The sequence below is a fragment of the Aspergillus novofumigatus genome (assembly GCF_002847465.1).
Source record: "Aspergillus novofumigatus IBT 16806 chromosome Unknown P174scaffold_2, whole genome shotgun sequence".
NCBI lineage: Eukaryota > Fungi > Ascomycota > Eurotiomycetes > Eurotiales > Aspergillaceae > Aspergillus > Aspergillus novofumigatus.
This window is the reverse complement of record NW_020194275.1, coordinates 2,548,665-2,571,942: the sequence shown is the minus strand read 5'-3', so window position 1 is coordinate 2,571,942 and position 23,278 is coordinate 2,548,665. Positions and strand designations below refer to the sequence as shown.

Here is a 23,278-nt window from a genome sequence, read left to right as displayed (position 1 = left end):
GCTGTCACTTAACACCTCACCTCGAAACTGCGAATCTCAGCCTTCTTCCCCTCAACCTTGGGAGCCTGGCATTTCCTCGGACTATCCGGCGCAATAGTGCCAATCGACCTTTTACACTTCGCATCGCTGAACAGTACCACCTCGCAAGGCGGTTGACGCATCTCATTGATGTAGCCCAACGCACCGCCGTTCAAGATCTCATTCTCGCATTTCAGCGAGCCAGAGCCCGAGTAGACGGTATCTGCTCCTGAGCAACGGGTGTTCTGATAGAGATGTAGGCGCCATCTAACAGGGTGGTTTGCAGGTGCGGATGCTGGTGATGAACCTGCTGTGTTTATGAGTAATGCCAGGCCGAGAGCGCCAAGCAGGAGGTTTTGAGTGTTGAGAAACATGTTGTCTTCTAATGTGAATAAGAATGGGACACTTAAAGCGATATCAAACAGCACAGCCCTGAAGAGGTTGGATCAGGCCGCTCAAGTCCATGTTCTGATGGCTTACCTCCAGCCAAATGGCGGGACCTGTTAGTAGTATTGGGGCAAACACGAGAAAGAGAGGATTGTCCTGTCGTGTACAACGGTTAAGCCCTTCTACAAAGGAAGTGAAGGAGTAAGTAAAAAGGATCATGAAATTTCATTGTCATTATGAAAATATCAGGCTAGGATATCTCGCTCGGACGTATAAGAAAGAGGGGTCGACGGTGTGATGTCAATTTCATCATGAAAGAATCACTTTCGGCGTAATGGCATTATTTTGAGTTGTCCCGGTCCTGCGGTTGGATAACTGTTTTTTGAGGGTGGTTGACAATCTCCTTGTTCCATGGATCCGTCTTCTGCATTACCTAGTCATTTCGCCGGTTAGACAGAATGAGTGACTTGAGATTGCGCAACCGAGCAGCCTTAAATTAGATTTGGCCCGAATCACTGAGAAATTCTGAAAACTCCCGCTCAAGAGCACCCGGATCAAATGGGGTAGATGGATCAAACGGCGCTGGGTCGGCTGGGTTGTGGACATTGAGATAGTCAAGGACCTCGGAATATCTATGAAGATTTCCGCACATTAATCAAAAGTGTCAATGTAAACGGAACCCAAATACTGACATCATAATCTTCCAAGTCTCCTTTGGGAAGTCTGCACTGTCAAATGACCAATCGAAGGGCCCTGAAGCTACAGGCTCGTCGGTAGGATCATGATACGGAGCCAGGTAGGGATGTCTCAGAGCGTCTTGGGCGGAGATTCTCGTGTCGGGATCAATAACCAGCATCTTCTTGAGAAGGTCAATGGCTATAGAGGGGTGTGTTATTATCTGTGTCCGGCCATTTCTTTTATCTTCCGAAGAGGGTGTTTACCATCGAAATCAGTATCTTTCGGGACGACAGTCGATAAGTCTCGAGGCTCTCGTGATGGCAAAGATCTCACAAAGTTCACGGTCTGGATGTCACAATCAGTGGGGTGACGAATCTGATCAGTGAGTCAAGTGCACTTACGTTCTTACTGGTGATCTTCTCAATCACCGCATCAGGAGGATTCCCAAGGATGTTTGTGATGAGGTGGAACTGGTGAACGTGGTCCTTCCCAGGAAAAAGCGGCTTACCCCGTAGCATCTCAGCAAGGATACAGCCCGCACTCCAAACGTCCACTTGAACTCCGTATCTCTGCCAGGTTAGCATGATTTCCGGGGCGCGGTAGTATCTGGTTGCAACATAGCCGGTCATCTGGGGCTCCTGCAGCCGGGCGAGACCGAAATCGCATATCTTCAAATCGCAATTTTCGTTGATGAGAATGTTGGTTGGTTTCAGGTCACGGTGAATCACATTAGCGGAATGGATGTATTTCAGGCCTCGCTATTTGACAGTCAGCAAGGCACGTTGGTGTCTTCCTCAGCTTTGATGTTCATACTAAGATCTGGTAGATGAAGTATTGAGAGAATTTGCTGTCAAGAGGTTTGATGCTCAAAAGGCGTCCGAGGTCAGTCCCTAGAAGTTCTGTAGCTATGTAGCTAACCTGATATCAGTATACCAGCAAAAGGCATCAAAAAACAAAGAAGGCGAAGATGCCACGAGAATAGTTGCCTACATGTCCTCCAAAGGAGATATGAAAATATCGCGCAGGCAAATGAGCTAGAGTTCAGGGTCAATTTTCCCTCTCAGCAACAGGATCAGGATGCCATACATTCTCGTGTCGAAGATACTTCAACAACCTGATTTCCCGATATGTACGCTTAGCCAGAGACGAGCTGTCAAAAGGCTTCATGATCTTCTTCAATGCAACTGGCTGCTGGGTTATCTGATCGAACGCCGAGCTAGTGGTGTACGCCTTATTAGTAACGAGACGCAGTTAGAAGCCAGTAAGCAGCGGTAATGCCACCGCAGTAAGTACATACCAGACGAGGCCAAAAGACCCCATACCAATGGGCTGCGGGTTCACATATCTAATCACAGTAGTTAGCTGGACGAACTTGTCCTTCTCGGCGATTGTTGGTCCAAGACCAAGCGCAACGAGCGGAAAACAAACATGCCTCGTAGTGTATTCGAATTTCGTACCCAAGATCTCAGCACGGACAAACTCAGCCATGTGGATAGGGCCGAGCGGTCAGGTATTGTGACCTCTGTGACAATGGAAATCCGAAGCGAGTAATGATAGTACGAATTTCATAATCTGATCGGAGGGAAGAGGCGGCAGGGAACCAGGTAATCAGATGTCCAAAGAGGGGGTGTGGATGGTGCAGGTGTCCGAGTGACTATGTGGCTTGTTTACGGGATCGAGCCAGCCAGAAGATTCAGGAAAAGTACCTGAGAGGGCTGGGAGTCCGTAGTATGATTCTAGGAGGTACTAGCAGTAGTAAACGAAGTGACACAAACACATCCATGCTTGAGGAAAGTTCCGGAAACGCAACCGAGCTAGTGACGATTAAGAAAGGGACAGGTGAGATTCTCGACTGTTCGATCCAGACCATTATACGGAGTAGACTAGACAGATAGATGGGGAGTGAATAATAATAGGTACCTAGACAAGGGTAAGGGCCGTAAGGTAGGTAGGTAAGTGGAGGCTGACGGACGATGGGGATAGCCTAGGCGTTGGATTTCAATTGGTGGGCTGAGATGCCAGGCATAAAAGTGAGCTGAGAAAATGAAAGGGGCACAAAAACATGGAAGGCAATAAGTAGGTGGGCCTAAGCAGTACGTAGTAGTAAGTACCCAGCAAGTACTGGCTGGTATCTGAACCAGAACAACAAACAACAGTAAAACAGCACTATTCCCCAAACTGACTGCAGGATGACCAGCGGACGGGGGGATATATCATATCAACGGCACACGAATATCAGGAGTAAATCATTTGATCTGTTTACCCTCGGGTAGATAATATCGATTAGATAGATACAGCACAGCTTCCAGTTCCATGATGAGTTCCTTTCCATAGAGTGGGTCAGAACCTTAAGGCTACCGTGGATTCCATCTCCAAGATTTAGGTTCCCTGCAAGTATCTATTACCTTTTACAGAAATTGAGCACCTGTGCAGCTGTTCTACTTTGCTTATTATTGTTGTGGGTTGTGGGTAGGGACGGTGGTTACGTCTCCTCAAGTCCAGCCCTAAAGTATCCAGACCACCAAGGATGGTCCTTACTTCCTCTGCTCCTGAGCCCTATAAGCCTTCTCTCACAACAATCTGAGGGGATCACAGACGCCTTGGCAGGGAAAAAGAACACTCGAAATCTGCGATGCTCCATATGATATTGCTGAAACTAAGCCTAGGCTGGATCTGCTCCATACTTCTTCCTTCTCCTCTATCCCAGCTAACTATCGTGCAACCCACGAAAATAGGTTCCTTTGCACTGTTGACTTCGACAGATCAGTCGTCCAAAAGCGTCCCCTCTGGCACGGCCTTCGGTATACCGGCCTTTTTAGCAGAGAAGACTGCAGAGGCCTTCTTCTTTCCTTTCTTATGACGCTTTGAGCTGGAATCGCTGGTCAGAATAACATTCTGGTTTTCTCTCTGCATCGTGGCCAAGCTTCGGGGGTTTGCTTTTCTGAGCAAGTGGATGTCTTGCTGCTTAGCTCCCCATTGCGCAAATTCTTGGTAGCCTCTGATTGCCTGTTTCTTTAGTGCCTCCTCCGTCGAAACCTTCGGTCGATCGTCAATCGCGGACCCTGCCACATTTGCCGGTTCCGCTTCTGATAAAACTGATGAACTCAACTCGCACTTGCAGAAACAGTCATGATTTTCTGAACAGGGCTTGTCGCAGACATGACCACAAAGCATTCGGAGGTTGCAACGCTGTTCGCACTGGACCAGATCATGTGAGAAGCTTGAAAGACACTGCGTCAGTGGGAGCTGCTCAACGCGAAAACCGTCTGATGGCTCACCTGTGGCATTGAAGGGCACACTTATGTCCACAATCCAGTGGCTCCTCGCAGGGTTGTCGGCACCCACCATTCGTTTTCACCCAGTCCGCAGGCTCTTCAAACACCCCGAGTCAGCATAAATTCTTGAGACCGTTATCGTATGAACAGAGAGACCAACCTTGGTTGAGAGTAGTGCTGCCGTGCTTCTGGCATGTCAAAGGTAGTTGGAATTCAATGCTTCGGCAAGGGCGCTCGTTGGCCATGATGGTGATCACTTTCCGCCAAAGCTCATCGGCAGAGTAAAGGAGCTTTGCATTCCCGAAGATATAAAACCCATTCCTTGCTCTGGACAGTGCTACGCAGACTCTGTTCTGCACTGACAAAAACCCGATGCCCTTTGCGTTTGAGCTTCTCACCAAGGAGAGAATGACAATGTCATTCTCTTCTCCCTGGTATGAATCGACTGTCACGACCTTGACATACTGACCATGGAGGTACGAATGATTCCTCATAAGCTTCAATATTTTCTTCCTCTGGCCATTGTAGAACGTCAAAACGGTTATGTTGTCGACCGAAACGCCGTTGAGCACAAGGTAAACAAAGAATCCCACGATCATTTCCGCCTCCATCACATTGTATTTGGACGCCAGGCTGTCACTGCTTTCTGGCCAGCTATGCGAGAAGAAGAAAGATCGGACGTCGGCCATTCCTGGTACTTTTGGACGGCGGAGGACACTCTGATGATCTCGCAGTTCCCCGTAGATAGGTTCCAACAGGCGACGAATTTCCGGCACCATACGCCTTTGGCGCCTCAGAGTAACGTACCCAATTCCATTCTTCACAAGCCGTTCGAACATGGACACATCCAGATGGAAAGGCTCGCCTTCAAGGTCTTGCATTGCGCAGTGGCCCTTGAGCTGTTGGTGGTCGCCCACGAGTATCATGTGTTGGACCGAGTCGAGACAGGCAACGGCTATCGGGGCCTCAATGACCTCGGCTGCTTCTTCGATCAGGATGGTCTTTGGTTTCACACTGGAAATCAGGGCCCTGTATTTGCTCAAGCCTGTTGCAGTCATACCAATGATCTTGGCGTTCCGGAGAATGAGGTGGTCTCTCTCCCACTTTCCAATCCGAAGATCTTCGCAATTCCTTGTGTAGGCAGCGACGAGCTTTCGGAATTGTTCCAAGAGCATCATCTTCAGCTGGCTCCGTAGCGCATCATAGACCGCACCACGCGCCTTGAGTGGGACCTTCCACATATCAGAGTGCCTTAGGTGGTCCAGACTGGCTGCCTCTGGATGACTGGAAGGAACCAATCCACACATCGCTTCGCTCAGAAAGATGAATTGTCCTCTAAGATTTTCGTAGTCGTCCTCTTCGATCCCTTGCTCCGCCTCGAGTTCTTTGAGCTGTTCATATTCGAGGTCTACCTCGTCTTCATCAAAGCCGAAGTTCTCGTTTGTGTATGTTACCTGGAACTTGACCACTTGATCTCCGAGCCATGCAATTAGAGGATCGGTATCTTCTTCAGCACCAGGACGGATCCAACCCTTAGCTCCCTTTGCAAGGGAATCGCATCGCTCTGCGCTCAGCAGCCCGTGCTTCGCAAAAAGCTTTGAAGATAGAGGTGTCCCATCGTCTTCTTGACTGAAAGCCTCCAGCAATTCCACGATTGTAGTCACCAGAGTCTTGTATTTCCTCATCGACGGGCCATACAAGCCACCCTGGACTGTGACGGCCGGCTCATTTTGCCTGATAGAAAACAGGGTGCGCTTCTTGATTTCGGGATCGTTGCTTCTCCCTCCTAAGCGAATATAGTCCTTCTCGAAAACCGAAATGTGTCGCAGAAGTTGATCCAAGGCATGGTTTGTTTGAGATGAAACTATAATAGGAGGATCATGAGGCTGCATGTTAGACAACAGAACTTTCAACGCAACCACAGAAACGTGTGTCTTCCCGGTGCCTGGGGGACCTTGAATTATTGCTAATTTTTTAGTAAGGATCTGCTTCAGAGCTGACCACTGTGACTTGTCGAGATCACCTGTTGGCGATTCTGGCCAACCTTCCAAGAGGTTGATCTTTTTCTCTTCGTCGGCTGCGCCAATAACTGAATGGATGTCCACATGAGGGGATTCTTTGACATAGTCCGGGGCATCAACATCGGGATCCAGGCCGCATATGTGATCTGCTAAAGGAAACCTGATGCGCGATCAGCTAGTTCTGAGTTACTTTTCCAGTTATGTTCACTGACCTTTCGCGGTTTAGTCTCTGGAGAGCAGTCATGGTATGTCTCATAGCCTCGTAGTAGCCCGTTCTCGCTTCTACCATAACCCATTCCTGATGAGGATCGAAATTGGCGTCCTCGGGCTGGGCAAAGAAGATATCAACCTCCGGAGGCTCTTGCTTGACTCCTTCCAGGGGTCTCGCAGCAACAACAGCAATGGCACACTTGCTTCGGAAAGAGTCGCTTGCAGGAGACAGTGCAACAACTGATCCAGCGATCAACCGCTTAGAATATTCCCAAACAATCTTTTTTCCGGATCGGTTAGTGGAGAATCGGATACGGAACGCAATGCCCGTTTGGGCGAATGTGATGCCTGTCATGTAAACCTAAGCCAGATTCTGGTAAGCAGCTATTCGACTTTCCTAAGGATACAAAGCAAGAATGAAGACCGACCTTCTCATATATCGATACAGCTTGAGAGTCCGCCATCCGCGGGTCATTACGGACGTAAGCCACAGCATCTCGCAGTGGAGCAACAGCATCCTCTCGAAGGAGCTCATAATGTGCTCTCAGGTAACTTTCTTTCGAGCTCCAGGGACCTTCTATCTTGTTAGGCATAAGCTCCACACATTCTTCGTCCGAAGATAACGGTAGAATCTCCTCAGGTGTTGGTATCTCCGGCTTCTGGAGCCAAGGGTCTTCTTGTCCATGATCCTGTTTGCAGCAATATTCTCTGATCATTAGATTGGCTTTGGGATTGGGACTGATGGACAGCTTCGTCAGAGTCTCGTGAAGTCCTCCTGAGGAGTATGTAACAGGTTCATCATCTGGATCCATCTTGGATATTGTCGTCTTGAGGATTTAAGGAGAAAAGTCCGTGCAGGACAGGAATAAGTTGGATGACGAGGTTGAAGTGTTGTAGACAAGAGGGAATTGCTATTCGGCGAGTTGAGGATCAGACAGTACTGGGTGACAGCTGCAAAATATAGTGAAGCTCTCGTACAATGGGACAGAGAAGTAAGTGAAGGGAAATCAAGTTTGCATTCACAAAGACAAGGAAAGAGTGACAGCATTCATTGAACAACAATTCCGAGAAAGAAAGATATGGGATGATTATACAAGGGAAATACTACTGAGATGCAAACGAAATCAAGCTGCCCTATCAGTGTCGTGGTGTCTTCACCATCCTCCTTCTCTTTTGTATTGAACAAACGTCTCTGCAATTCCAGACGCTAATCTAAGTAAATAGCCCAGCATCTTTCCTAGGACTATATCTTCCTTTATTTCCAGGCCTTCCTGTATTCCCATAGCGGTTACCATCCCATATAGAGACTTTTCTATGCCGACACTGGTTAGAACTTTGCAGCTATGCTTGGATGCGAACAGCCTTTGACAAGTTTGCATGTATAAAATATATTGAGATAGATAGACCCAGAATATCCCTTCAAGTACAATGTGCCATCCCAGACTTATTTGTTCGGATCCCGTCGCCTATACTCTGTACAGGTTGAAGGTTCCATGTTGTTTGCAATCCGCTGTTTGTCCCTTATGATAGTTCACTACCCTGACAGGGTCAGATCAATTGTTCTCTCTTTCTGATAGGCCCAAACCATTTGGTCAAAAGAGAAAAAGAAGAAAGAGGAAAAATGAAAACTGAAAAGCAATCGAATCTCGATTGGAGATCAGTGGACAAGAAAAATATTCTGAGGTTTCTGGCGGTTCTGATATCCTATCATGCGCTAACCCAAGATAGGCAGTTGTGGCCTTAGGCAGGAAGTGGGCAATCAACGTGACTGACATCTGGGGAACTCAATGGATATTGGCCCATCTTGTCGGAGAGAGGATTCATGGCTTCGTTGGGCGCATGAATAAGAGGCCTCGTATCAATTCTAGAGTTTCATACTGTGGCTACTGGATTTATTTCTCCAAAGCCCAGGAGAAGTGGTTTGATGCCAGAATCGAGCCATGAGTCCATGATTCGCAGAAATTCCTCCGTCCAACCCAAGAGGCATCACTAGGCCCTAGCGCAAATCGCAACTGTTTGGACTGTATAGCGATTGAGGCATCGAGAATAGACCCCGGATCATAAATTCGGTGCTTGCGACACAGAATCTCAGGAGCAAGGGGTTTTGCGACGTCAAAATGACCTCAATTGGGGACGACGATGATCGAGATCTTGCGGGTGAGCCTTTCACCCGTTATCCCACGATTCTTGAAAGAGTTACTGATTGGCAAGCGACATAGGCTCGCAAGATGGAAGCTCGGATGATGAAATGGAAGACGCTATGAGAGACGCAGATGACGCAGGAAATGATAATGATGCCGATGGAGACGCCGAGGCCGATCAAGATGCGGAAAGCCCGTCGAATACCAGCCACGCATCCGAAGGGCCTGGTATCGCATCTCAAGCGAATCCCGATATCTCAATGACCTCCCCTGACTCCACAAACCTCACGTCCGACTTGACCTCCGTCTTTCACCCTCCAGTTCGTCCGGAATGCCTAACAGCATCCACTTACGACATAGTACCGACCACGGCCGCACCTCACAGTACATCGATAAATGCAGTAACAGCGACAGCCGACATGCGATGGGTGTTTAGTGGAGGGTCTGATGGATATGTGCGAAAGTTCAATTGGGTCGATTCGATCAACAGCAAATTGATGCTGACCGTGGCGCAACGACATCCCTTCGTCGATAGCGTAATGAAGGCCGGCGTGTTGATGACATATTGGGAGTGCATGGATGGGAACGCCGTGTCACCGGTCTATTCCCTAGCTAGCCATAGCGAGGGCCTATGGCTATTATCTGGGTTGGAGTCTGGCAGTATCCGTCTGCAGTCAGTTCGTCATGATGAGGGGAAAGAGATTGCTCTCCTGCGACAGCATACTTCGGCCGTCTCGGTACTGCATCTGACCCCAGACGAGAAGTCATTGCTATCTGGTAGTTGGGATAAGCGAGTGTTTGACTGGGATTTGAATACTGGACAGACGCGGCGTGTCTTTGGTGCCAGCGCTGGGCAAATCGCGGCGATCGAGATTCGGCCAGAATCCACAATTCCTGTTCCAAAAGACGCATCAGAACTACCTCAAACGAATGGCACCTACTCATCAAACTACCACGCCAGCGGAACTGACAGCTTCAATCTCATGGATACATCGAACGATTTAGGGGAAGGTGGCGCTGCTGCAAACCCGCAGGCGGGGTCCCCAGCAGATTCACTCTTTGGCGGCGCCGATTCATTGTTCGGAGATGCAGATGGTGGGGGTGGTGAAGGTGCGGGGTCATCCGGAAATGCGTTTGGAATAGATGAGGATGATGAGTTCGGCAAAGCTCTTGCCAACGGCATTCTTCCGGATGCCGATGCTGATGCAGATGCACATGGCGAGCCTGACGTGATGGATCAACAAAATGGGACTGCAGAGGGCAACGCCAGTGCGGACGCTACCATGACGAACCCAAAGACCGGATCTCTGGAGACTGATCTTCCAAACGTTTCGTCGCAGCCAGTGACGAACGGTCTACCACACGCGGAAGAATTAAAGCCACCTTCACAGGCCCAGGAGTCTGCTGCATCAATACAGCAAGAGTCGAATGTAGTGGCAGACCACACATTTCTTGCCGCATCCATCGACGGCACAATCAGATTATGGGACAGACGGCAAGCCGACCCCGTTGCTCGGATCACACCCTACAACTCTCCACCATGGTGCATGAATGCATGCTGGTCTCCGGACGGGAATTATATCTATGCAGGGCGTCGAAATGGAACTGTGGAGGAATTCAGTCTCCATAAAGGTCTACGAGAGCCTGAGAGGACCTTCAAATTTCCCCAGGGCAGTGGGCCGGTGACGGCGCTCAAGGCGATGCCCAATGGACGACATATTGTCTGGTGAGTATTATTTCTGTCTTTCCTCGTTAGCTACTACAGTATCTGTTTCTCCTACCTCGTGGCATCTGGTTGACCAATTGTTCCAGTGCGTCGCATGATATTCTTCGATTGTACGATTTGAAACACGAACAAGTCAGCCGCCATTCCACTGTACCTTTTCTCATCATTCCTGGACACCGTACGGGGACTATATCACAACTATATATTGATCAGGCTTGTCGTTTTATGATCTCGACGAGTGGTAATAGAGGCTGGGAAGGCAATACCACCGAGGTTTTGCTGGGCTACGAGATCAATGTTCCTCGATGATATTTTTTTTTCTTTTCTTGTGATGTATAATATATCCCGGCAGATTTCTGCCATCTTGGTCGCTCCTCGTTTGAGGTGGACAGAGTGTCAATGTTTCATTCTGTTGAGGCTATCCTAAGGGGAAACGGATCATGGCATTTTCATTGATTGCATGTGCTGACCTTTCTGTTCATGATAGCGCAACGAACGGCATTGGACATTAGACCAGTGTCTTAGACTATAGTCTTTACTTATTCTAAATCTTAGAATTTGACAAACACTTCCGAAAATAAGAAATACATGGTAAAGAATGATGAGATATTTCGTATTTGCATTCGTGTATAAATATATATGTAAGTAGGGTAGGACGCTCCTACTTTCCCAAAATAACGGCGCCACAAACTGTAAATATACCCAAACACCTTCCAAGAACCAAACCAAGAGCACGCAAGGTGGTCACGAGAACTATCATAAGAAAAAATGTCGCTAATCATGATCATGAGTGATTTCATCAAAGTCGACGCCTTCGCAAACCTCGTGTTGCTGTGCTCTCCAGGCACCGAACAACGGATTCTGCGCCCACTGAACATGGCCTTCCTTATCCTGCTCAAAGAAGACATACCCTGGCTCATTATCAGGTTCATTACCCTTGTCCTCAGGTGAGTGAACACCCCTGGGACTGGTAACCAGACCTCCAAATCCCGGGAGAGCCACGTTAGGGATATGGCCTCGCGCCTCAATCTGTCCGTTCTTCACGTTGTTGACCGTGATCAGGTACACTGGCGGAAGAACGGCATCACGGTCCGCCCTAAGAGGCATGGGAATCCACGCTTCATTATTGAAGGACTCGAGACGATTCTTGTCATATTTCAGGGGCAATGGCCGGGAGAGGAGCATCTCGTCTAGCTTGCCAGTATCGAGCAACAGACCCGGTGTTCGAACATACAGTACACTGTCGTACTGCATAAACTGGATCTGGCCTAGGCGAAGAAGCTTTGTATCTGTCGGTTCGTAGCCTGCGGATGTGGCTGCCGTCATGTCGATAGGGAGAAGCCAGATGTTGTACTTGATGCTTGCCGCTCGTAGCAGAGAAAGAGCTGTTGTGACGGAGTGCGGGACCTCGTCTGATGACAGCAGATCCCATTCTCGGGGGTACATGAACAATCGGTCATTAATTGCTGTGCCGTTTGTGGCGAGTTGTTTGAAGAAGAGGATTGCGGAGCAGATATCGGATGGATTGGGGGAGGACAGGAGTTGCAGATATGCGTAGTTGCCTTTTGCTCCAGGCTGCACAAGATGAGCGACATGGTTTCGCTGCTTCTCAGGAATCAGATCAGACAGAAGACTTTGCTCCCTTTTTTGAAACGACGACGCTGCTGATCCATGGCCGGTGATCGGGTCTGGAACCCCGGGAGGTCGAAGAGCACTCTGGATGCTTCTGACGGACTGCTGCTGAAGGACGTAGCCGGACAGAAAAAGGAGAAGAGTAAATAGGCAGATCACGCCGGTGGAGATGATAACTGAGACTGTTGAGGAGGTCAAAAGCACCATGATTGTGTGTAACTTGAAGTGCGCATCAGTCGAATCTAGTTTCCGTTTCGGGTAGTATGTGTTGATGTTCCTGAGATGCACGAAAGACAGCGACGCATGGATTGAGCAATACACGACTATAAGACACCACCATCCACATTTTAATTACATGGCATGAACATCAATATCGTCTCTTGATAAAAGATCTGTAGTTTGAAGCCACCAAACCTGCTAATAGCAGACCTGAGACATGTTGCATCACCAGCGCCTCCGCTTACCTTTGGGCTGGTTGTCGGTGCGACTATCGATAAGAGTCCGTCTTGGCACAGCCTCCGCGCCACAGCCAGTCAGCCACAGTTGATCTTCCTACTTTTCAAGAAAGCTTTCGTCTTTTCTTCACGGACAACCTTTGAAGTCGCGTCCACAGTCGGGATTTTCCGATTCTTTCCAACATGTCGTCCCATCGTGCTGATGCGAGTACCCTCCTGGACAGTCGTGGCTATTCAGGACCCCTAGTCCGCGGTGTCAACCCCGCCACATTGTTCGAGAAAGCCGTTCGCGACCGCATTACAGACTCATATTACTGGAAAGAACAGTGCTTCGGTTTAAACGCGGCAACACTATGCGATCGCGCGGTCGAGTTGACATCTATCGGTGGTACATATGGTGTCGCCGAGAAACCCACTCCGTTTCTCTGTCTTGCGTTCAAGTTGCTGCAACTCAACCCCGAGCGTGAAATCATCTTGGAATATCTCAACTACACCGATCCGGGCAGTGACGAAGAGACAGAGGCAACCGCGGAGGAGCAGGCTCGAAATGGCGTGCTTGGACAACGAGGAGATTTCAAATACCTCCGCGCCCTGGCGGCGTTCTACGTGCGTTTAACATTTGACCCGGTCGACGTCTACAAGACACTGGAACCTCTCCTTCTCGACTACCGGAAGCTGAAGCGACGAGTACGCGACACGTTTGTGCTTACCTATATGGATCAATTTGTCGACGATCTTCTGACGAAGGACCGTGTGTGCGGTACTAGTCTTTGGAAGTTACCGGCGCGGCAGCAGTTGGAGGATCTGGATTTGTTGGAAGAGCGCATCAGTCCGTTGGCGGACGAACTGGAAGAATTGGATAAGGAGAGCGACCAAGGCAGCAACGATAGCGAGTCACGGTCTAACGGGGCCGCTGGGGACGAGTGAGCGGGTCACTGGGCCCCATAACCGGCATCTCGGAAATGTTCGAAAACACTGCAATTTTGGCCGCTATTGTCCATCACTGTCGGACTGATGCGCTCCCTATTGGGGATTTAGCTCCTCACGTATTCGCACCACTGAGTGCCGCGAGCTAGATGGGGCAGATATCGTCTCGTTAGCAAGCGGACTCAAGGCATCCTCGTTGCCAGGTGCCTATTGAAGCTATCCAGAGTCACAGTCCAAGCTTAAGGAAGCACAGTTAATATGTGGTGTTGCTGGAACTTCCTGGGCAAGATAAGGACCTCTGGTTGAGTTCAGAAGTCTTATGACGAACCTCACCAAACCGCTACCAGGGGATGATCTTTGTGCAGAACGACGGATATTCTTGCTTCAGTATACCCTCGACTCTACATATCATGTAGGTTACGTGCTTGTTTGTTGTAGGTATGTGTATTACTAGAAGCAACTTGGTATCCATTGATAATAAAGATTATACAGAAGCACCAAGAACATCATTTGGACCACTTCAAACAAACTAATCAAAAACCTTGCTGGCGATGCCACTTGTCCTCCCAGTTCCTGAACCAAGGGCTCTCGTCCAATGTAGCCACTTGCCAATTCTTGTCTACGAGACCTTGCTCCTCCTGCTCCTGGGCCCATTCCTCAAGCTTCGGAAGCACGACATGCTCCACGTGCCATGTATTCTTATATTTCATCAGATTTTCTTTTCCTTCCCTGAGGACCTTGGCTATCAAGGCTGGTACGCATGGTTCATCACGGAATTCGGATACGGGCGTGAATAGTGCCTTGAAATTGAAGACGACCGCTGCCGACAGAGGCAGACGCCTCAGTGTCTGCCAATCCACTCGCAGATTACAATCGGCCAACTGCAGGCTAGGGTCTTGAGACAGACGAAGTTTCTCGTGAGGATCCCCTGGGGGCATATACAGAGGCTGTCCGACTTCAAGACCCCAGGACCCTCTCTGGATTGGTTTGTCTGTTGGCATTTTGGTGAAGAACCTAGCGGAGAACTTGTCAGCGACCCCTTGGGCTTGCGACTCTCCTTACATATTGAACCTACCGATCCATAGAGAACTGCATCTTTTCCTTATAGTCCGGAATCGCCCCATGGATTTCATGGAGCTGAAGTCCTATTTTCAATCCAACATTCCATCCCAGAGCAGAGCAAACCACTGCCGCGCGGAGGAAATAGAAGCCTGTCTCCTCGTCGCGCAGCATGATCGCAAAGTCTTCCGGTACATTGTCGAGAAGGATCTCCAAAGGATGTTTGGCTTTGATGTCTTGCTCGGTGTCGAGGATTCTGTTCTTGAATATCCTCTTGCTCTCTAGCGAGAAGTACTGAGGATACCGGGCGCACAGGAACTGCAAGACCATTTCCATCAGTTCCTTGCTGGCTAATTCAGAGCCTGGAAGATAGCCGAGCACTGATGAGCCGTGTTTGGCGTATAATTCCTTGCGTTGCGCGATTCGAGCTTTGTATGTGGATTCGAGCTCAATCCACCAGTCCGTTTCCATTTTCGTCAGTGCTATGGGCATGCGAAATGATGTCTATCAGCTCCTAAATCTGCTTGTGGGGGTGGTTCTAGTGGACGGTTCGCTGGTCAGGCAGGCTTACACATGGTCTGATGGTATGTCCACCGGAACGGACGATATGGCCTCGGTAGGGCCTTGTCAATGACGAATTCATTGTATGGCTGGGGCAGAGGCACGCCACTTAGGGCTGCATAGTCCGGGAAGTCTCCTAACTTTTTGACCTCCTCTGTAGAGAATCCCGTCGGAGTATACCTTTCTTCTTGACAATTTTGGTAATCCATTGTCATCGGCAGAATGAATCGTCTGACTTCGGCTTCGTCAATTTCTTTCGGTTGTACCGAGCTCTGTGACAGGGCAGCGAGGGCCAGCCGACGCTGTGGTGGTAAAACATCGGCGTAGTTTACTTGGGACGCGGAACCGATCACCGGCTTCTTGTCGGGTGATATGGATCTTGGAGGCGTTCCAGCAGTTGACGTCTTGCGGCTCCGAAAACTTATTCTCGGCCATACTTTCCTGCGTTGGGAGCGATCGAAGGCGAAGAAGAGTCCAGCGAGCACAGTCACAGCCAGACCAGACAACCACCAGTCACCGAGCATACCGAGTATCTGCATTCTCATGTGTCTCGTGAAGCAATATATAGATGAAGAAGGACAGACAACATGTGACTACGCCTGTTCGGCAGGGACAAAAGCTGCCTCAAGGCTCATGAAGCGATTATATGTGCAAGGGGGTCTTCTGTGGCATAAGAAAAAGCAATTGACGAGAAGTGTGATCGATCAGGACTCCTCTCCACCCCGTGTTTCCAAAGATATGCTCTATCGTGGTCTGCTTGAACTTACTACGTTTGGTGCGGAGAAGCACATATCAGATAAGGACGAAGCTGGGAGCAACATGATAAGGCCATAGCATTGGTTAGAATAAACCTTCGGATCTGATTTCTTATAGTGTACTGCGACACGTTAGCGTTGACCACTCAGATTTGTTGTAGCAGTGGCAGGGAACCAACTGAGCTTTCAGCATACCGCTGCGCATGTCGTAGAACCATCCGGCTTCCTCGCATCCAATGTCAGGAGGATGGTGCCAAAACGAGACAGCGAGTTTTCCTCTCATCTACTGTTACATCTCAAAAGATGCCAGCGATCGTCGAGATCTCATGGTGACTCTTCAACTCTTCGATATCATTTATGATGTCACCGTCGCAAGGATAGAGTTACAGATACATCTCAAGATCCGAGGCAGGGAGCGGGGAAGCCAACGGATCAAGGGATAGCAGACTGTATTCGCTCGAAGCATCTTCTTGGATCAGTCAGTCGATCCGCATTTCCCAATCGGGCAAAACTGTCCCGGTAGGTCATGTGCTTGGTTTGCATTGTTTCTGCCCTTTCATCTTCAGCATCATCATCATCATCATCATCATCATCATCATCAATCGCATTTTCCCGGCAATGCTTTGTGTCTCTATTGCCCTTTGTCTTGCCTGGGCTTTCACATGGATGCATTCATTTACAATAGAGACACATTATCTCTTACAGCCCATGCCTTGATGAAGGAAGAAGGGCCATTGATTGACTCATCAAGGGAGAGGATTGACTCTTTGTCACCTTTGTCATGCTGCGGCTACTTCCGAAGCCTTCGATATCCTTGAGATACATCTCTTTCCCTTGGTTTGAGGCTTCATTCCCCTCTAGTCATGAAACCTTTACAAGGCCGTTGACAATCTCTTTGTTCACCGGACAAGGGCATGTCCTGAACAAGATGAGAGGACAACGTCTTTCTTTCGGTCATTGCTCAAGTTTCATCCTCGACGTTTTTGAAGTTGCGGTTGAGGAAAGGTTTTGGCCAGTGAGGAATGTCTAGTTTGTGAGACTGACAGTCTTGCAACTTCTCTTGAAGAGTCTTTCATTCTGAACCTTCCGTAGCGTGCATCAATGAACAATGTCTCTAAGAATCCTTGTCAAGCATCTCCAAACCCTCTTACTGTTTTCACAAAGTTATTGTCTCAATAGTCGTGCAGAAAATCACAGAATACATTAGGATGCCTTACTTGGAGAATATAAAGCAAGTGCGAAAGCCCACAGATGTGCCATATCATTTCCAACCAACATACCACTCAACCCTTCAACAATCACACAATCCTCTATACGATCCGTGCGGTATCTCAAGCAGAAAACAACTTCTAAGCAAAATGCCGCAGCTTGAGCAGTTGCCTATGGAACTCCTCCTGGCGATCTCTGACCACCTGGATCCTCTATCAGTGGCCAGTCTCGGCCAAACCTCCCGGAGACTCAACGGTACGTTGCAACGCCCCCTGGCCAGAGCTGCCAAGCAGCATGCCCTCGCTGATGAAGCTGAGTACAAACAGCGAATCAGATTTCACGAGGATGGAAAGGGTATTCTTACTCGCAAACGGACGCACAGGGTGCCTTCCCAGCCGCTCGTTCAAGCCATCAAACGTCATCAACTCAACAAGGTAAGAAACTACCTAGAAGCAGGTGTCGACCCGAACGCATATGACTTGGACGGATGTCGCATGCTTTCACTGGCAGTCCGCGCCAAGGACGAGCCAATTGTGGACCTTCTGCTTGAGCACGGTGCTGACCCTGCTTTGAACGACGTGTGCGCGCCATATACCTCGCCTATCCTTGACGCGACGAAAATGGACGATGAGATGGTCAAAAAGCTGATCAATATAGGCGCTGATTATACTCAGGTAAAGGTCATACACGCCCTCGCTCGTCGTTGCAGTCTGGATGTCATCAAACTCGCCATTGGCAAAGGTGCAGACTTTAGACAAACCAGTAGGGATGGCAGGACGGCGATCCACCACGCTGCAACTAATAGTGACCACCCAGATGTCCTTGAATTCCTCGTTGGAAAATACCCTGAGCTGCTTTCCTCCCAGTCTGCCACGACATTTCTCTGGTCAGCCATCTATAACGGCAGCCTTCAACTCGTCAAAACTCTCATCACAGCCGGCGTTGACATCACCGGGGACCTCCCCGTCCACGCTACTATTGCTAGCCGTTGCAGTTTGGACGTCATCAAAGCCGCCATTGACAAAGGTGCAGACTTTAGTCAAATCAACCCTGATGGCAGAACGATGATTCACTATGCTGCGACAAATACCGACCACCCAGATGTCCTTGAATTCCTTACTGAAAAGTACCCTGAGCTGCTTTCCTCCCAGTCGACAAGAGGCAAGACCGCTCTGTGGTCAGCCCTCTACGAGGGGAGTGCCGAACTCGCCAAAATTCTCATCACAGCCGGCATTGACATCAACATCAGGGACCATACCGGCAAAACCGTCCTCCACGCCGCCCTTCAATTCAGCCATCAGGCGGTATACCAATCAATGGAATACGTTGGCCGCGAAATCGTGGAGAGAAGTCTATCGATCGCCGTCGCGCTGCTCGAGCATGGGATCCGGGTTGGTATCCCCGATAAATGCGGCCTCACGGAGCTCCACTATGCGGTGCGCCAGAACGACCACTACTGGTTGCGCAAGCGCATGCCCAGTGTCGTCCGTCTGCTGCTCTCCAGGAGTACAGTCGACGTCAACGCGCGAGGTCCCGGTGGCTTGACTCCTCTGCATCTTGCGGCTAAAGCCGGCTGGCTGAAGGTCGTGAGGATTCTCGTCGAGCAGGGCAATGCGGATGTCAATGGTCGTAAGGCGCCTGCGCATCTTGCACCGGACTCCCCCGCTGTCTTGAAATATCTCTTGCGGAAGGCAGCTAACTGATCCTCTCTCGTCTAGTTCGTGATGGGGTAATGGGCATAGAATTGTCCGAGTCGGATACGCCAATGGAAGGTATGTACTATCCACTGCCTCGTCTTTCCAGACGGTGCTTGCTGATCTCAGGTGTCTGGGACTGGAAATGGTTGGAACTTGGCTTCTGGATTCTTTGGACGGCGTTGGTTCGGTTTAGTCTGATTTGCCTTATTTTTTTGCTTTTGTATGAACAGACGGAACTGCTAGCTACAAGCTTTTGGGAGATCTTTGCTGCAATGATCTATATCATATAGCACTGAATAAGCGTGCCTAGTCCCGTTGCAAGAGTAATACAGTAGACCTATTACAGATCAGCCTCTCCCTGAGAACTTGTAGTCTCAATTACTTTGTATTCATCCAGCTCACAATTCTATTTGGACAAGAAACTGAAGGAAATTCGTGAGAACTGACGAATGAGAAATGCACTCAAACAATAAAAACGAGCAGAGGAGGGTTCCCCGGGGGATTAGTGATGACACTAGCATCAAGTTTGGCAGTCTGAAACCCATTATGTACTCCCACCATTAACACAGCCGCCATGCAGTTTCTGATGTACAAAAGTACACGATGTTCAATGGTAACAAAATAAAGCGAAGCTCAAAAGAGAGCGTAGGCTGGAAATGAGGATCGTATCTCATCGAGAAATGAAAATATACCCCAATCAGGATGACTTGACTATCGTTCGTGTACTCGCGGATGCTCCACTGGTGTTCGGATTCGCAGCCATGGACGAGTTGTATGCCCGGGAGCTTGCAGTCATTAAGACCGAAGGAAGGCCGATGCTTCAAATGCAAGGAAGAAAAGAAGGATTATGTGACAATTGGGTATCATAAGACCGCTGATTTCGCAGAGTCGCACAAGTTGAATTCACAAGATAAGGAGATTCCAAGATGCAGAAAGCAAAGAAATTCGTGTGCACAGATCCCGTGTTTAATCGGGGTTGGTCAGCTATGAAATATATATCAGTACCAAACTGGTCAAGGCGTGCACGACTGGGGAAATACTAACCCGCAGCACCGGACGCGAGTAGTCTTCATTATCCTGGAGCGACACGTCGCTATCCCGACGCCCGTTCCCATAAAGTACAGTGTCCGTTTTCAAGCGGTTATCAGTGAAAGTTGGCATACGTTGGGGTGTTATCGTCGATCCGGCGGATAATGTGTGACTATGCCCATCAGAGAACATGCCCTTCACGAAACTCATCTGAGAGCCCTTGCTTTGCCTTCCGTCGAGCAGAACGTTCGAAACGCTCGGATCGGGGCTCTGGGCTCGCGAGCGACGTTTGGATGCGAGGACGAAGAAGATAATCGCGACGATTGCCGCTAAGCCACCGACAGCGCCAACAACAGCGCCGGCAATAGTTCCGCCCGAAACTCCAGAGCCTCCATTTTGTGCATCCGACGAGGGTGAGGTCGCTGTCGTCGCAGTTGGTTTCGTATCCGAGACTGTTATAGTCTTCACAATTCCAGCAACAGTCTGAATCGAAAGAGTATTTTGAGTAGTTGTAGGAGCTGTGGTAGTTGTTTTAGAGTCAGTGGTCTCTGTTTTGGATTTGTCGGACTACAGTGACGTTAGCAATCAGAGTTCAAGGGCTCCTTGGGACGGTTGGCAATAAATGAGTCGCGTGGGGACGAAGTTCGAGGCAAAGGCTACTGACCGTGGACTTTGTCGAGTCTGTTGAGGATGGAGCAGCTGCTGTGCCCGAAGGATTATGTAAGGACATCTGAATATAAGCATACAGGCCCTTAGAGGCATCTCCACAGCTGTCCGTCGGATATCCTGGACATCCTACGGCACAATCGGAAATGTCGGTATTCGTAGCTTTGTTGGGTGCTATGTTCGAGCACCAGCATTCTTTACCCTGGAGGATCGCGAAGGCATAATCAGCATTGCAGGTGTCCGTGCAAAGTCCATTCGACTGATAGATGCTGATGTCTGTAAGGAGAAAAAGATCAGATATCACTTGGTGGCAGAGAGAGGTGGTCAGGGCTACCTACTGGCAGAGAACGAGGAACCAGTGTTCACGGAAGAGCAGTAGGTGATATCGGAAGCAACTGGCGATGCAAGTAAAGCAAACAGCAGAAGACTCAAGTCGAAAACCATGGCGAAATCTTGGCAAGTGCAGATTAGGAGATATAGTATTCCACCCCCTGCTTTTGTGTCCTGTCCGTGTACACCCCTAATTCGGCAGGCTTTTGAAACTGTGCAATCCTTTTTAACGATCCCACCCTTAATTATGCTCGATGTGCACCTGGGCCTGTCCCCAAGGGATCCTGTAGTTGATGGTCGGCAGGTGAAATAGAATAAACGTTAGATCGACGAAGCGTTTATGGTAAGCTATGAGACGCTAAGAGCATCTGCTCCGTGGGTGAATGATGTCGAAATAAGTCCGACACCTCAAGAGTGCAATAGTCGACTATTCAACGGCAGTCCCCAGTCCCGTAGATATATCGATAACCTCTGGTACCTAAGAGTAGTTTAGTCGTGCGGGTCCAGCATGAGCCAGGGTTTTGATGGCACCTAGAAAAAAGAAAAAGTGCACGTTCAGTCAGGGGAGCCACCCACCAGATTAATTTGATTCGAAGCTGGAGAGCCTCTAAGCAGAAGAATTCAGCTTGAACTTAAACCTGCTTTTTCGTGTGACGGGGCTCAGAACGAGGCATTTGGCAGAACCGGAGAAGCCGATGAGAGGCTCCTGGGCATGGAGCCAGAGAGTGAATGTCGAGCGACCGATAGGTGAGCGACTGGGAAAGTGGGAGGAGCTAAAACGAGAGACAGGTAGAGAAGAAGCGAGTGGAAATCCCAGGATGTCAAAAGAAACAGGATATCAGAAAGGGAGTGAGATGGATGAGGCAGAAGGAGGATGTGGTTTGACAGCGGGAGAGTCGAACAGGACCGATCAATGATAAGGTTGCGAGTTGGTCGGGTGAATTAATTTACGTCCTGCAGTGGAAACTGGGAACCTAGGAAGCAAGTATTTAGTACTTTGTAGACCGGGATCTTGTCCACTAGGTAGTCTCCAAACTTAAAAATAACGATAAGAATAATAATAAATAATAGATAATCAATACATAGTGGTACGATATTATAAAGTTGGACCATTGAGATGTTAATGTACCTTACCATGCTTTGTAAAATAACAGGGAATGCTCCAGGTACCTTACCTAGGTAGGTATAGTTACTGTGTAAACAAAAACAACAACCTAAATTGTGACAGGATAAGTGGATCCATACGGGTTCCACAAAAAGCACTTAAATCAGCCTCTAAAATGGATCCCAGGAAGACAGAAATACTTGCGTAAGTTGGTCACTTGCTACAGTAATTTGCTATATGTTCAGCCTTCAAGATGTGGTAATGTTTGCTGGTACTGGCACTGAGATACAGATGCATTTAAGTTTCCTGTCATAATAAGGTTGTTTTGAGTCTGCAATAGGACACTGTTAGCATCAGGCACTGTCTATCAATCTAAGTGCTTGTCTAATCAGTACTTCTCGTCCATTAAATAATTTTAATAGAACATAGATCAAAGATCAGTCAGTGCGTTGTTTCGAGCTTCAGCAACATCAGACGATCTGTAGATAATGCATCCCAGCAAAAAACTGCGTAAGTAGATGGTACCTTGCTCTGGGTAAAAGCCATAGGAACAATGGGCCTCGCATTGCTGCCGTAAGAGTTTATGTAATGGTCAATGCTTGGTACACATGCCGTTACATGAGGTCTATTTACCTACCTACTAATGAGCATCGCTGTCTTTGAGGCAGAAGAATGTCAAGTTGAAATCGCTTAGACTTAACTAGGCAAGTTCGAAGCTTAGGTACATTGAAAATATAATCTTCCTGACATGCTTGGACGTAGCCATGTCACTATCTGACTACTTTGAAGAACTCATATATCAATTTCCTTACAGACTACATAGTCGTATGGCACCGTGGACAATTGGCAGACATACCTTATCCATCGGCCGCGTCATGTCATTCACCAGCCACAAGTTTGAGAAATCGGGCATACGTAAGGTGCTGCTCCGTACGGGTACGAGCTCTGAACGAATAAATTTTACTAGGCATTCTGCAATGTAGACTGGAAATTTTGAAAAGCAATTTCACTATTCACATTGCTTCTTACAAACATAATTTGTGCCTAATTACAAAACTTACCTTACAGATGGTACTGGAAAATGGGATCTACCGTGTCATCCCGTTGATTTCCAAGCAACTCAGCGTCCAAGAAGGAGCACGGCCTCCGATGTGGATTTTGTGGGGCCAACAGTTGCAGGTGGTAGGTACTGATTCCAAATCATTACATACCGTTTGATATACCTGGGCTCCCTTCCTAAGGTAAAATGCTTAGGGATGTCCGATGTCCATCAAGCAGATGAGGCCCGAGAATGGAAGCTGATCCACTATCTGAATGTGAGCTTGAAAAACGAGTGGATACTTAAGTCTGAATCATCACTTCCCAGCCACGCACAACAACATCAGGAAAAGGTACCC

The 23,278-nt window shown here is 48.7% G+C and overlaps 10 protein-coding genes across 10 annotated transcripts; 3 read left to right on the top strand and 7 right to left on the bottom strand.

Moving 5' to 3' along the window:
* Nucleotides 1-8: 8 nt before the first annotated feature.
* Nucleotides 9-507, bottom strand: P174DRAFT_501805 (uncharacterized protein; the record flags this gene model as incomplete). The annotated part of the gene is made up of 1 exon (XM_024831047.1): nt 9-507. The coding sequence occupies exon 1, from the start codon at nt 390-392 to the stop codon at nt 9-11; it is 384 nt and encodes a 127-aa protein (XP_024685770.1). The 5' UTR covers nt 393-507.
* A 394-nt stretch (nt 508-901) lies between these two features.
* Nucleotides 902-2,571, bottom strand: mpkC (mitogen-activated protein kinase mpkC; the record flags this gene model as incomplete). The annotated part of the gene is made up of 9 exons (XM_024829591.1): nt 902-1,037; nt 1,098-1,281; nt 1,347-1,428; nt 1,485-1,841; nt 1,897-1,996; nt 2,074-2,117; nt 2,170-2,299; nt 2,381-2,428; nt 2,516-2,571. The coding sequence occupies 9 exons, from the start codon at nt 2,569-2,571 to the stop codon at nt 902-904; spliced, it is 1,137 nt and encodes a 378-aa protein (XP_024685769.1).
* Nucleotides 2,572-3,846: 1,275 nt separating this feature from the next.
* P174DRAFT_418150 (putative DEAD box helicase involved in nonsense mediated decay) lies at nt 3,847-7,401 on the bottom strand (the record flags this gene model as incomplete). Its single annotated transcript, XM_024824664.1, has 6 exons — nt 3,847-4,145; nt 4,199-4,281; nt 4,362-4,455; nt 4,519-6,539; nt 6,592-6,950; nt 7,018-7,401. 6 exons carry the CDS (start codon nt 7,399-7,401, stop codon nt 3,847-3,849), a joined length of 3,240 nt encoding a protein of 1,079 aa, XP_024685768.1.
* A 1,436-nt stretch (nt 7,402-8,837) lies between these two features.
* On the top strand, nt 8,838-10,765 carry P174DRAFT_365960 (WD40 repeat domain-containing protein; the record flags this gene model as incomplete). The annotated part of the gene is made up of 2 exons (XM_024822090.1): nt 8,838-10,456; nt 10,543-10,765. The coding sequence occupies 2 exons, from the start codon at nt 8,838-8,840 to the stop codon at nt 10,763-10,765; spliced, it is 1,842 nt and encodes a 613-aa protein (XP_024685767.1).
* Nucleotides 10,766-11,055: 290 nt separating this feature from the next.
* On the bottom strand, nt 11,056-12,493 carry P174DRAFT_438984 (uncharacterized protein). The gene has a single exon (XM_024826674.1). It carries the CDS (start codon nt 12,293-12,295, stop codon nt 11,231-11,233), a length of 1,065 nt encoding a protein of 354 aa, XP_024685766.1. The 5' UTR covers nt 12,296-12,493; the 3' UTR covers nt 11,056-11,230.
* Nucleotides 12,494-12,726: 233 nt separating this feature from the next.
* On the top strand, nt 12,727-13,470 carry P174DRAFT_418147 (PRP38 family protein; the record flags this gene model as incomplete). Its single annotated transcript, XM_024824663.1, has 1 exon — nt 12,727-13,470. The coding sequence occupies one exon, from the start codon at nt 12,727-12,729 to the stop codon at nt 13,468-13,470; it is 744 nt and encodes a 247-aa protein (XP_024685765.1).
* Nucleotides 13,471-14,003: 533 nt separating this feature from the next.
* P174DRAFT_428635 (heme-dependent oxidative N-demethylase family protein) lies at nt 14,004-15,614 on the bottom strand (the record flags this gene model as incomplete). The annotated part of the gene is made up of 3 exons (XM_024825527.1): nt 14,004-14,484; nt 14,546-15,011; nt 15,101-15,614. 3 exons carry the CDS (start codon nt 15,612-15,614, stop codon nt 14,004-14,006), a joined length of 1,461 nt encoding a protein of 486 aa, XP_024685764.1.
* A 361-nt stretch (nt 15,615-15,975) lies between these two features.
* Nucleotides 15,976-16,578, bottom strand: P174DRAFT_476910 (uncharacterized protein). The gene has a single exon (XM_024830670.1). The coding sequence runs from the start codon at nt 16,515-16,517 to the stop codon at nt 16,278-16,280; it is 240 nt and encodes a 79-aa protein (XP_024685763.1). The 5' UTR covers nt 16,518-16,578; the 3' UTR covers nt 15,976-16,277.
* A 386-nt stretch (nt 16,579-16,964) lies between these two features.
* P174DRAFT_104142 (F-box domain and ankyrin repeat protein) lies at nt 16,965-19,135 on the top strand. Its single transcript, XM_024820986.1, has 2 exons — nt 16,965-18,445; nt 18,773-19,135. Exons 1-2 carry the CDS (start codon nt 17,054-17,056, stop codon nt 18,785-18,787), a joined length of 1,407 nt encoding a protein of 468 aa, XP_024685762.1. The 5' UTR covers nt 16,965-17,053; the 3' UTR covers nt 18,788-19,135.
* Nucleotides 19,136-19,735: 600 nt separating this feature from the next.
* On the bottom strand, nt 19,736-20,890 carry P174DRAFT_364939 (WSC domain-containing protein; the record flags this gene model as incomplete). Its single annotated transcript, XM_024822030.1, has 3 exons — nt 19,736-20,347; nt 20,445-20,722; nt 20,785-20,890. The coding sequence occupies 3 exons, from the start codon at nt 20,888-20,890 to the stop codon at nt 19,736-19,738; spliced, it is 996 nt and encodes a 331-aa protein (XP_024685761.1).
* Nucleotides 20,891-23,278: the final 2,388 nt, after the last annotated feature.

What these genes read in the sequence shown, in the direction of transcription:
- P174DRAFT_438984 (XM_024826674.1), bottom strand. Translation starts at nt 12,295, where the DNA reads ATGGTGCTTTTGACCTCCTCAACAGTCTCAGTTATCATCTCCACCGGC.
- P174DRAFT_476910 (XM_024830670.1), bottom strand. Translation starts at nt 16,517, where the DNA reads ATGCATCCATGTGAAAGCCCAGGCAAGACAAAGGGCAATAGAGACACA.
- P174DRAFT_104142 (XM_024820986.1), top strand. Translation starts at nt 17,054, where the DNA reads ATGCCTTACTTGGAGAATATAAAGCAAGTGCGAAAGCCCACAGATGTG.